This window comes from Coffea arabica, chromosome 3e (genome assembly GCF_036785885.1).
Source record: "Coffea arabica cultivar ET-39 chromosome 3e, Coffea Arabica ET-39 HiFi, whole genome shotgun sequence".
Taxonomy (NCBI): Eukaryota; Viridiplantae; Streptophyta; class Magnoliopsida; order Gentianales; family Rubiaceae; genus Coffea; species Coffea arabica.
The window spans coordinates 37,196,743-37,213,428 of record NC_092315.1 but is presented as its reverse complement, the minus strand read 5'-3'; the positions used below and the strand labels follow the sequence as shown (position 1 = coordinate 37,213,428).

The 16,686-nt window shown below is 41.2% G+C and overlaps 3 protein-coding genes and 1 non-coding gene across 4 annotated transcripts; 2 read left to right on the top strand and 2 right to left on the bottom strand.

Annotated features, from left to right (window-relative positions):
• Positions 1-905: 905 nt before the first annotated feature.
• Positions 906-2,390, bottom strand: LOC113692261 (uncharacterized). Its single transcript, XM_027210651.2, has one exon. The coding sequence runs from the start codon at positions 2,388-2,390 to the stop codon at positions 906-908; it is 1,485 nt and encodes a 494-aa protein (XP_027066452.1).
• Positions 2,391-4,184: 1,794 nt separating this feature from the next.
• On the top strand, positions 4,185-5,366 carry LOC113692270 (uncharacterized). Its single transcript, XM_027210659.1, has one exon. It carries the CDS (start codon positions 4,185-4,187, stop codon positions 5,364-5,366), a length of 1,182 nt encoding a protein of 393 aa, XP_027066460.1.
• LOC113719280 (small nucleolar RNA R71) lies at positions 4,746-4,852 on the bottom strand. The gene has a single exon (XR_003454811.1). It is a non-coding gene; the product is annotated as a small nucleolar RNA R71 (small nucleolar RNA).
• Positions 5,367-5,402: 36 nt separating the features above from the next.
• LOC113692278 (uncharacterized) lies at positions 5,403-6,894 on the top strand. Its single transcript, XM_027210669.2, has 3 exons — positions 5,403-6,413; positions 6,455-6,571; positions 6,649-6,894. Exons 1-3 carry the CDS (start codon positions 5,403-5,405, stop codon positions 6,892-6,894), a joined length of 1,374 nt encoding a protein of 457 aa, XP_027066470.2.
• The last annotated feature ends 9,792 nt before the right edge of the window (positions 6,895-16,686 follow it).

Genomic DNA, 16,686 nt, shown 5'->3' with positions numbered 1-16,686 from the left:
TGATCCTGTAAAATGAGAGTACTTATCAGTCTCTGGAAACCTCTGCATACATAATTGTAATAGATAAGGAATGAAACATAAAACTGGCAACAGTTTACCCAAAGAACAGCTCCTGATAAGCCTGTGCTAGCCGTTCCTCTGTCTGGTCTGCCTCTTCTATTTGTCATCTGTGATAACAACTTCAAATGAGTTGCACATAACAAAAACCAATGTAAGATGATGCAGTTCAGTAATGATTATGCAATACTACTACCAGTTCATCAGGGGTTCTGTTTGCAATCCTTTTGTGCATAGGTTGTCCTTTGCAAGTCCTCTTATTATGACCAAAAGCTCCACAATGGCCACACTTGAGAGTACTTGACCTTTTTGGTTGTGAAAAGGAAGCTCCCTCATCAGCTTCCCTTCTTCGATTTACTCTTGGTCTACTAGGAGCTCTTCGCAAAAGAGGTGGCAACATAGTTTTTGGGAGTAAATCAGGCATAGCAGGCCACCTTTTCATATCAGAAATAGGATGAATCACTGCTGAGTATGCTTTCAAATACACGTCCTTTGTGAACCAGGCTTCACAATAATATTCCAAATTTTCTCTCCTGTACATAATTCCTAGTGCTGCATGTTTACACGGAATTCCAGATATCTGAAAAGCACCACAATCACATATTCTTTTGTTGAGATTAACTATGTAGCTTCTGTCCAGATCACCAATCTCGAATGTGTCTTCACTAGCCATATGTATCTCACATTTTCTTGATGCTTGGCTAATTTCGGTGAGTTTCTCAGCAATCCTAGGAGTGATATTAGCAGTCATAGTGAAACCTTTCTGGTATCTCGTGTAACTTTTTCATGAACTTTCTCCTCAAACCATCCACTAATGTCAGTATAGGCTTTTCTCTAAGATCACCAACCTAATTATTAAAGGATTCAGTGAAATTATTTGCAACGTGCTCACACTTAAGTTGAGATGAGAAGACATGCCTACACCAGGAACTTCTTGGAATTTTATCCAGATATCTCCAAGCAGCAATGTTAATATCTTTAATACTTGCTATTGCTTCATTATAGCCAACAACATCATAACTTTTTGCTGCCTTCCAAAAGAAACTTCTAAGTAATATTCCTAGAAATTGAGACTTGAAATTGTTGCATATATGCCTACAACAATGCCGCCCAGTTGCATCAGAAAATATCTCCTCATAAGCAAGATTCAATCCCTTCTGCCTATCACTCATGAAAGTTAAAGGGATGTTGTTGTTAAAGGATCCAAAAAACTCTTGAAAGTAGTAGAAAAACCACATCCAAGTATCCTTGTTCTCACATTCAGTTATAGCAAATATTATTGGAAATATGCTGTTGTTTGCATCCAAAGCAACTGCTATGAGAAGCACACCTTCAAATGGACCCTTTAAAAAACATCCATCAAATCCCACAAAAGGCCTACAACCTTCTAGGAATCCCAGCTTTTGAGCTCTAAAGCTAATTAATATTCTCAAAAATTTAGGCTCAACTAACAGATTTGGTATATCATAATGTATTTTACAAATGTTGTTGGGATTATTGTTCTTTAACAGTTCAGCATATTTTGGAAGTTTAGAATAAGATTCAGCATGTGTGTTTTCTATTTCATTAAGTGCTTTGTTCTTAGATCTGAAAATCTGTATTTTACTTTGCTTCACACCATACTTCCTCAACTCTGCCTTTACACCTTTGCTGGTCATATTAGGATGATCTCTCATGACACTAACCAGCTTCTTGACCATCCAATCAGATGTGGCTTCAGCACAGTGTTTATCCATCACACAAGTGTGCTGTGGTTGGTAACTTTTAATCTGAAAAGTGATATTATCAGCCACTGGTGATGCATGTATTTTCCACTTGCATCTCTCAGCATTGCAGATAGCAGTCACTCTAGATCTCTCATTTTTCAATCTCAGAAGCGGAAAGCCTTTTTGAATAACATAATCTTTCAAGACAGCCCTAAATGCATCCACATTGGTGAATAATTGACCTTTCTCAAACTCTATGTCATCTTTAGGATTGTAAATCCACATCTTTGATCTCATTAATTGTCTTATAGGATCATCCCTTTCTTCACTTTCAGAATCAGGAACCAGAATTTCTGCTTCATTGTCTTCAAAATCAGAAAAATTAGTATCACTGTCCTCACTATCATCATTTGAGACCCTATCTAGAACTAATTCATCCTCATTGTCACTATGCAGATTGTGTCTCCATGAAGAATTAGAACTAGAGTCTCCATACTCATCATCTGAGATATCAACCTCTACTGCTACTGTCTTTTTATTCTGTTTACTAATAACCACAGTATCTTGCATGTTCACAGTAGTTGGATTTACTAAGTTATTCTCTTCATCAGCAGGGATAATATCCATATCAGAGACATGTAAGTTTATCACATGCAAGTTGGAGAATTGGACCAGTTGCCAAAAGTACTGGTATTTCTGATATCATTACAGTTCATATTTGCTAATGCATTCATGCATATTTTTAACGGAAGTTAATGAAATTTCCAGAAAACATCAGCATGCATCCATCGTGCATGAAATTTCAAGAAACATCTTTAGTTACAGTACTGCATGAAGGAAAAAACATCTTAAGTTTCTTGACACATCTACTGATTAAGCAAAAAACTTCTCCATAATATTAGGGGTGAGCATCGAATTTGAAATCGATAATTCGGTAGCTTGAAATCGGTAATTTTCGGTAAATGGTTCTTGATAGGGTGATAATTGAATGTTTATTCATTGGTATTTGGTCTTAATTTTGGTCACTTATTGTGCAAGACACTGAATTTTTGCCCAAATTTGGTATTTGTATTATTTGCAGGCGAGTGATGTTAAAAGTGGCAAAAAGAAGTGAATTTCCAGAAGACTAGGCCTTCTCTGGCGTGCCCACGCCAGACAGGGCAGAGTTGCGTGAAAAAGACGGACCGCAGGTCCTATCCCTGGAATTACTACCCTTCTTTGGAAACAAATTCTGAACTTGTGTGAGATGAGAAAGGAGAGTAATAAAAAAGCAGCCTTTTGGCAACAAGTTGAGGAGAGAAATAAGGAAGCTTTCTTTTGGAAAGAAAAGTTCCAATTAGTCAAGCAAAAGAAGCGGCGGCGCAAACAATATAAAGAAGACAGCAATAGACTAGGGATTATCTGGGTTTTGGACTTTTCTTTTCTCTGCTTTTGCTTTTATCATTGCTAGTAGCCTAGCGGCCGCATCACTTTCATTTCGTTTTTCGTTCAACAAAATCTCCATGACAACTCTGAATTGCTTCGTCGTTATGTGGCAAGTCTAATCTCTTTATCTAGTTGAGGTGTAATCAAAGGCCAGAACACAAACAATTGTGAGATCATTTTTTTATTATTCTAAATTCTGCGTTTGTGGGTATTTAATTATTCTTTAATTTAATAGTCTATTATTGTTTGGATTTGTTGGATCAATGTGGCCAGTTGTTCAGTTGTCTGAATAGTATACTGTCAATTAGGACAAGGGTACGTATCACTTGATTGTTTTAAATTAGTGGCGAACGACACAATTTCATTGCCTTGTAAGCAGTCTAATCTGAGTCGTGGGAATAATTAATCTAGTTTAAATGAACCCACATGTGTGTTTGTTAATTAGAATTGGGTCTCTCTAATTCCTAAAGCTGTGATTAGATTAAGTCCTTCGAGGGTCTCTGGGGTTATCTAATTTACAAGAGGGTGGTTTAAGAGCGTCTCTGGATTACCATATAATTAAGGAGAGATTGGGAGTTTGGCGGTTGCTAAATTGCTAGAATCAATTTATTTGTGAACGTGTGATATATCCTTGGTATCTATGATAATTGTGTGAATCGGTGCCGAAATTATCTCCTTGACTAGGTTGTGTCAATTAATTGCTTATTTTATTCTTGAGTTATTGCATTCATTATGATTGTTCGTTTAATGATTTTAAGTCTTTAATTTGTTTCATTTATCTCTCTCTTTTAAAAATCCCCCAATTATCTGTGTGTGATAAATCTACCAGTTCTCTGTGGAAACGACCCTACTCACTACTATACTCATTCAGTTTTGGGAGTAGGTGTCATTATAAATTTTATCTTTGGTTATTTAACAGCCACCAAATTTTGGAGCCGTTACCGGGGACCTAGTGCTTGAAGTGATTTATTGCACAGGCTACTCTAGTCTTGTTTTATGCCTCGATCTTCTCGTACAGGAAAACTCGAGTTTGACCCGGAGATCGAGAAAACCACCAGGAGGTTGATAAAGGAGACAAAGATGCAAAAGCAACAAACCTCAACAGCACAATCATCTGAACTTGAGCAAAACTTTCACTTTGGTGACGCATCAATTGAACTGGAAACAAATTCGCCTAGACCCAACGAAACAATGGCAGCCCAAAGAACCTTGAGGGAGCTTGCAACCCCGGATGTTAACCAACAGCCTCTGTGCATCACGTACCTTGACACTGAGGAGGCATTTGAATTAAATTCTGGTTTGATTCACTTATTACCCACTTTTCGTAGTGTTGCAGGTGAGGACCCACACAAGCACTTGAAGGAATTTCATGTAGTGTGTTCAACCATGAGACCTCAGGGAGTCACTGAGAAACAAATCAAGTCGCGTGCCTTCCCGTTTTCCTTAGCAGATAAGGCCAAGGACTGGTTGTTCTATTTGCCATCGGGGTCCATCACTACGTGGGAAGCATTAAAACGACAATTCCTTGAGAAGTTCTTCCCAGCCTCCAGGGCCGCCAACATCAGAAAGGAGATATGTGGAGTTAGGCAAGCAAATGGAGAGACTCTCTATGAATATTGGAAGCGGTTCAAACAACTGTGTGCCAGTTGCCCCCATCATCAAATTCCTGACCAACTGTTAATCCAGTATTTCTACGAGGGACTCCAACCCATGGATAGGAGTATGGTGGATGCAGCCAGTGGAGGAGCTTTGGTTAATAAAACCCCAGACGAAGCCAAACTGTTGATTTCAAACATAGCTGAGAACTCTCAGCAGTTTGGGACCCGGTCTGAGGGCATGACTAGGAGAGTCAATGAGGTCAATCATGCTGACCTGGCACATCAGTTAATGGAGCTAACAACTTTGGTTCGACAGATGGCAATGGGGAAGGCTCAAACCGTAAAAACATGTGGGATATGTGCGGCCCCCGAACATACAACCAACATGTGCCCAACTCTTCAAGAGGATCCGTACGAGCAGGCCAATGCCATGGGTGGTATGTCTGGAGCCCACCTAAGAAGAAATGACCCTTACGCACCCACATACAATCCAGGGTGGCAGAACCACCCCAACTTCAGCTATGGTCAAAAATCTTCGGGCTTCCAACAACCATTTACACAGAAATCGCCAATACAATAGCCGTCTACATCTCAGATTGGTATGTCCCTAGAAGATATGGTTAAATCGTTAGCTGAGAGCACTTGTCAAATGTGGCAGGACCAACAAAGGTTTGAACAAGAGACACGCGCCGGCATGAGATCCTTGGAGGCGCAGATATCCCAACTAGCGTCCTCAATGAGCAATTTCGAGAATAGCAAGAGAAAACTACCATCTCAGGTAATCCCCAATCCCAAGGAGAATGCGAGTGCAATGCTCCTGCGAAATGGAAAGGAGATTCACCCTACCAAACCGGAAGCAACAAGAAATGGGAAGGAACAAGTGACCGAGGAACCTGAACAAGAAGAGGTAAGCACCCCACCGCGTATTCCTAAGACCTCTGACATAAACCCTCCTTTTCCTGGCAGGTTCACCAAAGCGAAGAAAGAGGAGTCAGAGAAGGAGATTTTGGACACGTTCAGGAAAATAGAGATTAACATTCCCTTACTGGAGGCGATTAGGCAACTGCCGAAGTATGCAAGGTTTCTAAAGGAGCTGTGCACCAACCGGAAGAAGTTGAACTTCCAGGACAAAGTAAGGGTAGGTGAGAATGTGTCGGCAGTCCTCCAGAAGAAGTTGCCACAGAAATGCAAGGATCAAAGTATGTTCACCATACCATGCATTATAGGTCAAAAGAGAATAGAAAGAGGCATGCTTGATCTGGGAGCGTCTATCAATGTTATGCCTCTGTCTATATTTAAAGCCTTAAACTTGGGATCCCTGAAGGAGACAGGAGTGGTGATTCAACTAGCAGACAGGTCCAATGTCTACTCCGAGGATGTAGTTGAAGATGTCTTAGTAAAAGTGAATGAGTTTATCTTCCCTGCTGATTTTTACATTGTTGACATGAATGATGATAACTTAGTTAGCTCAGCTGTACTCCTTCTAGGTAGACCCTTCATGAGTACAGGTAGGACTAAGATAGATGTGCATGAAAATACCCTGTCTGTGGAGTTTGACGGGGAAACAATCACGTTTAACATTTTTGATGCAATGAAATACCCCGATGATACCGAGTCTATTAACTGTGTTGGTATTGCTAATCCACTGTCCAATATTTTCTTGAGCAGAATCTCATGGAAGACAAGCTGGAGTTCGTGCTACAACATAGCAAGACGACCACTGACGTGGAGAGTAAGGATGAGGAGAAGATTTTAGAAGCCATCATGTCACTGCACTCTCTTCCGGTATTTCCCGACAGTTAGTAGACGCGTTCTTGCCCTTACCCACATCTACTGAGAGGATTTTGCCTTCTGTGGAATAGACGCCCGAGTTGGAGTTGAAGGAATTGCCAAAACACCTGAAGTACGCCTATCTTGAAGATCACAACACTCTACCGGTCATCATTGCGAATGATTTGACCGAGATGCAACAAGAAAAACTCCTACGAGTTTTGCGGGAGACTAAACCAGCAATAGGATGGATGTTGGCAGATATCAAGGGCATCAACCTCTCTGTTTGCATGCACCATATCCTCCTTGAGCTAGAGGCGAAATCGGTAAGAGAATGACAGAGAAAACTCAACCCAGCAATGAAAGAAGTAGTTATGAAGGAGATTCTCAAGTTGTTGGAGCTAGGAATAATTTTTCCTATTTCTAATAATGAGTGGGTGAGTCCAGTGCATGTCGTACCTAAGAAGACCGGCATTACACTTGTACGGAATGAGAAGAACGAGTTGGTGCCTATAAGACTTCAGAACGGATGGCGAATGTGTATAGACTTCAGGAAGTTAAACGCGGCCACCAGGAAGGATCATTTTCCGTTGCCATTCATCGACGAGATGCTCGAGCGATTGGCAGGTAAGTGCTTCTTCTGCTTTCTAGATGGTTACTCTGGATATTATCAAATCACTGTTGCTCAAGAGGACCAGCACAAAATCACTTTCACTTGTCCTTTTGGCACATTTGCTTACTGTCGTATGCCTTTTGGACTGTGTAACGCCCCAGGGACATTTCAAAGGTGCATGATGAGTATTTTCTCTGATATGATTGAAAATTGTATAGAAATATTTATGGATGATTTCACAATTTATGGTGATTCTTTTGATTAATGCCTACACGATTTGACAAAGGTTTTACAACGGTGCATTGAGACGAATTTAGTCCTCAATTATGAGAAATGTCACTTTATGGTCAAGGAAGGTATTGTTTTGGGACACGTTGTGTCATCTAGGGGTATTGAGGTAGATAAAGCGAATGTTGACTTGATTACTACCTTACCTTACCCTACTAACGTTAAAGAGATCCATAGTTTTCTTGGTCATGCAGGATTCTACAGACACTTCATAAAGGACTTCTCACGAATCGCACACCCATTGTCCAAACTACTTCAGAAGGATGTGACATTCGACTTTGGGGAGGCTTGTAGATTATCTTTTGATGCATTGAAGAGCATGTTGACCACCGCACCGATTATCCAACCCTCGGACTGGAACTTACCCTTTGAGCTAATGTGCGATGCCAGTCAATATGCAGTGGGAGCTGTACTCGGTCAACGAAGTGGAAAGTGTAGCCATGTCATCTACTATGCTTCAAAGACACTGTCGCAAGCCCAACACAACTACACTACCACAGAGAAGGAGCTTTTAGCCATTGTTTTTGCGTTTGAAAATTTCAGATCCTATCTATTAGGGTCAAAAGTAACGATTTTTTCTGACCACGCAGCGTTGAAATACCTTTTGGCGAAAAAAGAATCCAAACCAAGACTCATTTGTTGGATACTTCTGCTACAAGAGTTTGACTGGGAGATCAAAGATCACAAAGGGGTGGACAATTTAGTAGCAGACCACCTGAGCCAGTTGATCAGAGAGGAAGAAGGGGCACCCATATCCGAGGTATTTCCAGATGAGCACTTGTTTCAGTTTAGAGGGGAGGAACCATAGTATGCTGATATTGTTAATTTTCTAGTAAATCATAAATTTCCAAGGGGTATGAGTAAGAGTAAAAGGGATAAAATTGTCCAGGACTCCCGATATTACATTTGGGATGAGCCCTATCTATGGAAAATAGGCTCTGATCAAATTATTCGGCGATGTGTTCCACAGGGGGAAATTCCCTCTATACTTGCTCATTGTCACAATTATGCCTGTGGTGGCCATTTTGGTCCTAAGAGAATGGCAAGAAAAATTCTTGACTGTGGATTCTATTGGCAAACCTTGTTTCGCGATGCTTATGTGTTCTGTAAAAACTGTGAAAAATGTCAAAAGTCTGGGAGTTTATCTCACCGGGATGAAATGCCCTAAGTCCCCATGCTGTTTTGTGAAATTTTTTATGTGTGGGGCATGGATTTTATGGGACCTTTTCCTAGCTTTTTCGGGTTTCTTTATATCTTGCTAGCCGTTGACTATGTGTCCAAATTGGTAGAAGCAAAAGCTACCCGAACTAATAATTCACGAGTTGTTGCAGGATTTCTCAAGTCCCATATTTTTAGCAGGTTCGGAGTACCCAGGGCAATCATCAGTGAGTAAGGCACTCACTTCTGTAATCGCACCATTGAAACCCTAATGCGTAAGTATGGGGTTCATCATCGAGTTAGTACGGCCTACCACCTACAGACTAATGGGCAAGTTGAGGTCTCTAATCGAAAGGTCAAGAGTATCTTGGAGAAAACGGTCAACCCAAGTCGTAAGGATTAGAGTACCCGATTGGATGATGCACTATGGGCGTATCGTACGGCATATAAGACACCAATCGGAATGTCTCCGTATAGGCTGGTTTTCAGTAAAATGTGTCATCTACCTGTGGCTGTTGAACATCGGGCATTTTGGGCAGTTAAACAGTGCAATTTAAACACGGATAGAGCTGGAAAGGAAAGGAGACTCCAACTTCAGGAGTTGGAGGAAATCTGTTTGGACGCCTATGACAATGCCCGACTATACAAAAAGCGCAGAAATCTTTTCATGATCAATTTGTGCGCATTAAGCATTTCTCTATAGGGCAGAAGGTGCTTCTATTTAACTCACGGTTGAAATTTATGCCAGGTAAGTTGCTGTCCCGGTGGATTGGACCGTATGTTGTTGTCAACATGTTTCCGAATGGTGCGGTTTAGATTAGGATTCTAGAGACTGACAAGAGTTTTAAGGTGAATGGCCATCGTCTCAAGCCATTTTTGGATATTTCAGAAATTGGTACTGTGGAGGAAGTCCATCTACTCGACCCAGTTCTAATTAAGTGTTGATCTCCCCATCGTCTGGCCACAGACGTTAAATAGAGGCATTGCTTGGGAGGCAACCCAAGAGTTTCATCTTTTAATCGTTTCTTGAGTTCTTATTCCTTGTTTGTGTGTTTTAAATCAAGTTCTTAGGAGACCTATTGATGAACGACCTGTTTTGTAGGCTTTGGATGTGCTCGGTACAGTTTTGTATAAGGTTAGGGGCACAAATTTTGGAGCAGACGACTTTACGTTACATGGCGTGCCTGCGCCTTGAATTCACCACACATTGACTTTTGTATCAGCTGGTGAACAGAGGACTTACACTTTCAAGGCATGCCCACGCTCTACATGGTGCAGTCCGATGCCCAGTTCCACGACAGTGGTGCCCACTTAACTTTCGGTTCCAAGGCATGCCCACGCCGAACAACATCTCACATTGGCCATGCTCCAAGCCCTTGGTCAGATGACTCTCCACTCCAAGGCGTGTCCACGCTACCCCAACAGTGCCCCACAATTTTTTCCTACTTCCCCTTACTTTTCCCACTTTTCTCATTCTTTTCTTCGTCTTTTCCTTTTTGGTCTTCCTTATTCTACCCCAATCCTTGACCCGATCTCCCAGCCGTCGCCATCCCAAGCACGCACGCCACGCCCCATACCCACAGCCGCCGCCCCCTCGCTGCCATCAACGACGCGCTCGCTGCGTGCCTGCCGACGCCACGGCTTCCGACCTCTGGTCCAGATCGCACCCGTTGACGCCGCACTCGCACGCCGCGACCCCTGCCCTCTGCCGCGGTTCTCTTGCGCCGCCATACCCACGGCCACCACCCACTCCGCTTACTCACCACCCGCTCGGCCCGAGTCGCGAACCGGCTCTGTAACGCCGCTTTCGCTGCAGCCATTCTAGATCTGTGCCTACTGCAGCGCGCCAGCCACCGGGCCGCGTCCCATCTCCCAGGCCAGTCGCACGCAGCTCACGTGTCGTCGCGCGGTCTCCCCTCGCCGTGGCCGTTCCTCACAGCGTGATTCAGTGGTACTCCTACTTTCCTCTTTTAGTTCCTGGTGACTTCGATTTGGGGTGGTGGGGCTAATTATTTGATACTTGTGGGTTTGTGACTCGTCTATTGGTCTGGGATAGTTGCCTGTTGACTGCTATTTTGGGATTTCTTGGCTGCTTTTCTTTCCTTTTCATTGTCACAAGCACACTAGTGGGCGCTCTGTTATCTATTCTTGTTTTATTTGTTGACTGTTGACTGTGGGTAGTGTATTTGTGGTCCCCTGCCTCCATTTTGCATTTCTTTGTCACTCTCTGCCTTTGGAATTGTCTTATTTACCCCTATGCCTCCAAAGCAAGGTGCTACCCCCGTCCAACCCCCGTAAGAGGCGGGCCCCGGTCCAACCCCCTACTCGGTCCCGTTTGGGACTGTCCAGGAGTACTTTGTCTCCTGGAGTATGGGGGGAACCTCTGAAGGACCTCAATCCGGAGCAACAACAGCGCTTGAACTCATTGGTGCCCTATCCGTTCGTTTCGTGCAAATGTTTCCACCTCCCAACTCTCGACCAGTTAAATATTGCTCGGGAGGTGGAGCAGTTGTTTACTGTCATAGGGTGGGGTAAGTTCCTGGTTATTGACTGTCCAGCGTATGAGGAGCTCTGCTTTGAGTTCTATGCCACTTTTGAGTTGAAGCGGTCCGCTAATCTCGTCTTAGATTCCCCGGGGGTCATCACGTATCGTCTGAGAGGCATCCCGCAGTCCCATTCTATCAATGAATTTAATTTGTTGTTGGGCTTTGTGAGTGAGGACACCATCGCCTCCAACGCTTATATCAATAGCGCGTGCGACTACACCCGCCCTTTCGCCACTTACTACATCGAGATCTGGCGGGAGTGGTCTACTGACAGGCAACTCTACTATCCGAGTCAGTCCAAGGCCTCGTATCTTAAAGATCCGGTGCTGAAGGTTATTCATCGGTTTCTGGCCTATAACTTCTCGGGTCGGAAGGATTCTTCCAGCATTCTTGCCAAGGCCGAGTTTTATTTCCTCTGGTGCATGCGTAATCGGGTTTAGGTAAATTTTGGTTGCTGGATGGCCTCTTAGTTACAGTCCATCCTTAGTAAGCGCCATAAGCCCTTGATTATGGGATCCCTCATTACTTATTTGGCCACCCGCTTGGGAGTCCTCGATCTCGATAAGGAGTATAAGCCTATTTTGGCTCGCGAGCTTGAGACTTTGAACTTGCGCAGCCTTGAGAGGATAGGGGTCATTCACAAAGTGGGGGACGCTTATCAGTTCACATCTCCTGGAGAGGGTATTCCCTAGCCACGAGTTCCTTCCACGGCGCCAGACGAAGCCCAAGAGGGTCCTTCCTCTTCCGTTGCCCCGTCGTCTTGGGACAGTCAGTTCCGTCACCTACAGGACTCGGTCACTGATTTGGGTGACCAGGTAGCACACCTGGATGGCCGTCTCACAGCTCTGCAGGTTTTCACCTGTATCCAGGCAGAGAATCAAGCCGCCTTCTACGCCCACATTGGCTTTCAGCCTCCTCACCCTCCGCCTCCATAGTGCTATCGTACCTTCGTGGCCCTCAGGGAAGCTCCAGTCCCTTCCTTGTTATCTTTTCTTTTTCCTTGCTTTATTGAGGACAATGTAGAATTCTGGTGTGGGGGGGACTAGTTTTAGCTCTGGCCTTTTAGGTTTGATAGATAGTTTTAACTCTTTAGGTTTTTATTTTAAAAAAAACTCAGAAAAAGGAACAAAAAGAATAGCTGTGGATTCGGTTGATAATGTCTAGGACTTTATGCTATGATGATGATTGCAATTACTCTACCCGCATGAACAGTGTTATTATGTGGATAAATGTCTTATTTTCTGAAAATAGAATTAAATGAGGAAATTTGCAAGTTTTGACTGTTGATACTCTGTTGTGAGCTATTGGGCTCTGTATTGATAGGTGCTCGATTTTCTTTCTTTGAGTGATATCACACTTAATTTGATTGTTCTAGAATTTGCTTTGTTGTGCATGTCAAGACCATATCTCCGAGTTTGATGCATTAAAAGGATAAGGGCACTTAGGTTCACCAGTGTTTAGCTTTCTAAAGACCAACCCTATTCCGATCTTCCCTAGATGACCATTGTTGAGCCTAGACTTTTTCTTTGTCTACAACCCATTTTGTTACCCCTAAACCTCTCGTGTTCAAACGTTCTTTGTTCCACCCTGTGTCAAAGGAATGCCTTGATTTCAATGCATGATGAGTTCAAATTGGATTGAAATGAGACAAGTGAAGTAAGCAAGTGTGTTACATGTAGCTATGTGCATTTAAAAAAAAAAAGAGAAAAAAAAAGAAGAAGAAAAGAAGAAAAAAAAAAGGGAGCAGAAGACTATGGGTTCCAAGGTGTGCCCACGCCTTCCCAAAAAAAAAAGAGAGAGAGTGCTTTTGTCCATATGTGTTTGTTGACATAATTAGGTGAAGTCCTTGGTTGCGCTTGCACTTGCTATTGTTGGGGAATTTATGGATATGCTTTGGAAAGATCAGTGGAATGAAGAAGGAAACTGGAAGTCATGCAGTAGGTCAGCGGCATTCTCTTGGTCATACTGAGCCTAAATTACCTGTTTAATCCTACCCGTGCTTCAACCCTATTACAACCCGCATAAAGACCCTTTGATTTTTGCATGAAATTTGGTTTTAGAGGTGGCGATGTGATATATTAGCAAGCATATGGTAACATCATTGTGTGGTTCGAGTGACCCTTTGTGTTTCATGTCGGAGTGGTGAGTAATCATATTCCATTCTATAAGAGAGGAGTAAGTCTTGCAATATTCTGAATTTGATAACATTGTTAGAGGAATAAGATATTTGTACTCGCATGGTGGACTGCTACATGTGTGTAAATGTGATTGTATCTCTGAGCTTTAAGATGCTTGAGAACAAGCATTGTCTTGGTGTGGGGGGATTTGATAGGACGATAATTGAATGTTTATTCATTGGTATTTGGTCTTAATTTTGGTCACTTATTATGCAAGACACTAAATTTCTGCTCAGATTTGGTATTTGTGTTATTAGCAGGCGAGTGGTGTTAAAAGTGGCAAAAAGAAGTGAATTTCCAAAAGACTAGGCCTTCTCTGGCGTGCCCATGCCAGACAGGACAGAGTTGCGTGAAAAAGACGGACCGCGGGTCCTATCCCTGGAATTACCACCCTTCTTTGGAAACAAATTCTGAACCTGCGTGAGATGAGAAAGGAGAGTAATAAAAAAGCAGCCTTTTGGCAACAAGTTGAGGAGAGAAATAAGGAAGCTTTCCTTTGGAAAGAAAAGTTCCAATTAGTCAAACAAAAGAAGCGGCGGCGCAAATAATATAAAGAAGACAGCAATAGACTAGGGATTATCTGGGTCTTGGACTTTTCTTTTCTCTGCTTTTGCTTTTATCATTGCTAGTAGCCTAGCGGCCGCATCACGTTCACTTCGTTTTTCGTTCAGCAAAATCTCCATGAAAACTCTGAATTGCTTCGTCGTTATGTGGCAAGGCTAATCTCTTTATCTAGTTGAGGAGTAATCAAGGGCCGGAACACAAACAATTGTGAGATCAATTTTTTTTATTATTCTAAATTCTGCGTTTGTGGGTATTTAATTATTCTCTAATTTAATAGTCTATTATTGTTTGGATTTATTGGATCAATGTGGCCAGTTGTTCAGTTGTCTGAATAGTATACTGTCAATTAGGACAAGAGTGTGTATCACTTGATTGTCTTAAATTAGTGGCGAACGGCACAATTTCATTGCCTCGCAAGCAGTCTAATCTGAGTCGTGGGAATAATTAATCTAGTTTAAATGAACCCGCATGTGTATTTGTTAATTAGAATTGGCTCTCTCTAATTCCTAAATCTGTGATTAGATTAAATCATTCGAGCGTCTTTGGGGTTATCTAATTTACAAGAGGGTAGTTTAAGAGCGTCTCTGGACTACCATATAATTAAGGAGAGATTGGGAGTTTGGTGATTGCTAAATTGCTAGAACCAATTTATTTGTGAACGTGTGAATTATCCCTGGTATCTATGATCAATTGTGTGAACCGGTGCCGAGATTATCTCCTTGACTAGGTTGTGTCAATTAATTGCTTATTTCATTCTTGAGTTATTGCATTCATTGTGATTGTTCGTTTAGTGATTTTAAGTCTTTAATTTGTTTCATTTATCTCTCTCTCTTTTAAAAATCCCCCAATTATCTGTGTGTGATAAATCTACCAGTTCCCTGTGGAAACGACTCTACTCACTACTATACGCATTCAGTTTTGGGAGTAGGTATCATTATAAATTTTATCTTTGGTAGTTTGACAGCCACCAGTTCTAGGAAAATTCAACCTAATTCGCATTCGAAATAGAAATTACCGAATTCGAATTCAATCCGATTTCAATTCGAAAAATGGACATTTACAGATTTAACCGAATTTCAGAAAACAAATTCTTTGGACCATTTTTTATCAGCAAATAGCAATACTATTACACTAACTGAGCCACAAACAATGAAACAAACATAAACTAATGATGAGTACTGATATTCCACAATTTATAACACACATAATAATCGGATCACTGATCCACAAATTACAAACTGATGAAACTAAAATTCACACTCCACAGTCCATAAAAGTATTAACTCATTGAAATTAACTAGTCCACAAATAAAATTCATGAAACAACACTCCAAAATTATAAATCAATCTAGCAATCATAACTCAACAGAGATAAAAGTCTAAATTAACTTGTCCAGAAATGATAAACTACAATCCACAATCCAGAAAGCCAATTGTCCAAAAATTGCAACTTTCAAGAAGAGTTGATTCAACTCTCAAAATGCAAACTTCAGCATTTGTGACCTCTCAAAGGTCAATTATAGTTGGTTCAACTCCGGTCTTCAGCAACTCTGCAAGAACAAACAAAATTTATCAAGTATCATAAAGGCAATTATTAGAAACAAAGAAATACTTCAAAATTTGCAATAAAAATTTTGATAGCTTACCAGATTCGAAGGCTTCAAGCTCTTCCAGATTTTCTTCTACGTTTAATTCTGTCTTGGAGGACCGAAACCAATCTTGAGCACATATTAAATCTTGCACAATTCTAGGAGTCAAAGAACTCCTAAATGTATCAAGAACACGACCTATGGTACTATAAAAGCATATTCGGAGGCCACGGTAGAAATTGGGACTGCTAACACATCACGAGCAACTTTGGAAAGGATTGGAAATTTAAGGCTATTGGCCTTCCACCATAACAAGATATCAAATCTCTCATCATCTTGCTCACACTCCTCATTCAAATATGAATTCACTTAGAAAATGAAATACGAGTTTAGCACTAATCAGTAATCAAGTAATCAACTTAGTCAAAAGCATAATAATGACAAGCAATTATTTCCTGGCCTTGGCACTTGGACACAATCATGACAAGCAATCATTTTGCTTGTTTATCTAGAAGTAAAAACCACTTCTTTAAGCATCTGAAGTTCTGAATATATTTATTTTATATTAAACCTTATTCGGAATTTTGAATTTGAAAACGGTAATATTTTACCGTTTTACTGAAATAAATTCGAATTCAGTAAATCCAAATTCAAAACTCCAAAATCATTTTCGACCCTAATTTGATGCTTACTAATTACCGACTTACCGATCGAATTACCGAATTACCGACTTTGAATTACCAAATTCAAATCGATTTCAATCGATAATTTGGTAATTATCGTAATTGCTCACCCCTACATAACATGCACTTTTTTAACAAACTGATTCATTACAACACTGCATTACAGTACTGCATGAAGAAAATGGAAATTGGTACCTTAATTTCTGCTTTTAAGAAGCTTAACTTCCACCAGATGAAGACAACTTCACTTGAGTTCCACTGCCTTCTTCATTGTCCCGTTTCTTAACATTTAGATTTAAGACATGTTTTCTGAGGTTTTGTAGCTACAAAGCAAGATACATCTGTTCAATCAGCCTTGTCACATCGCTTATCATCAGAAATTGGTGCCAAATTACTTCTTCTATTGGCGCCTAGGAGTAATGGTTTTTTAATCACCTTCATTAAACATTAAATTTCTGTTATTCTAGTTAAATGTAATTACCAACCTCCAGATGCATTTGTCAATTTAGTTA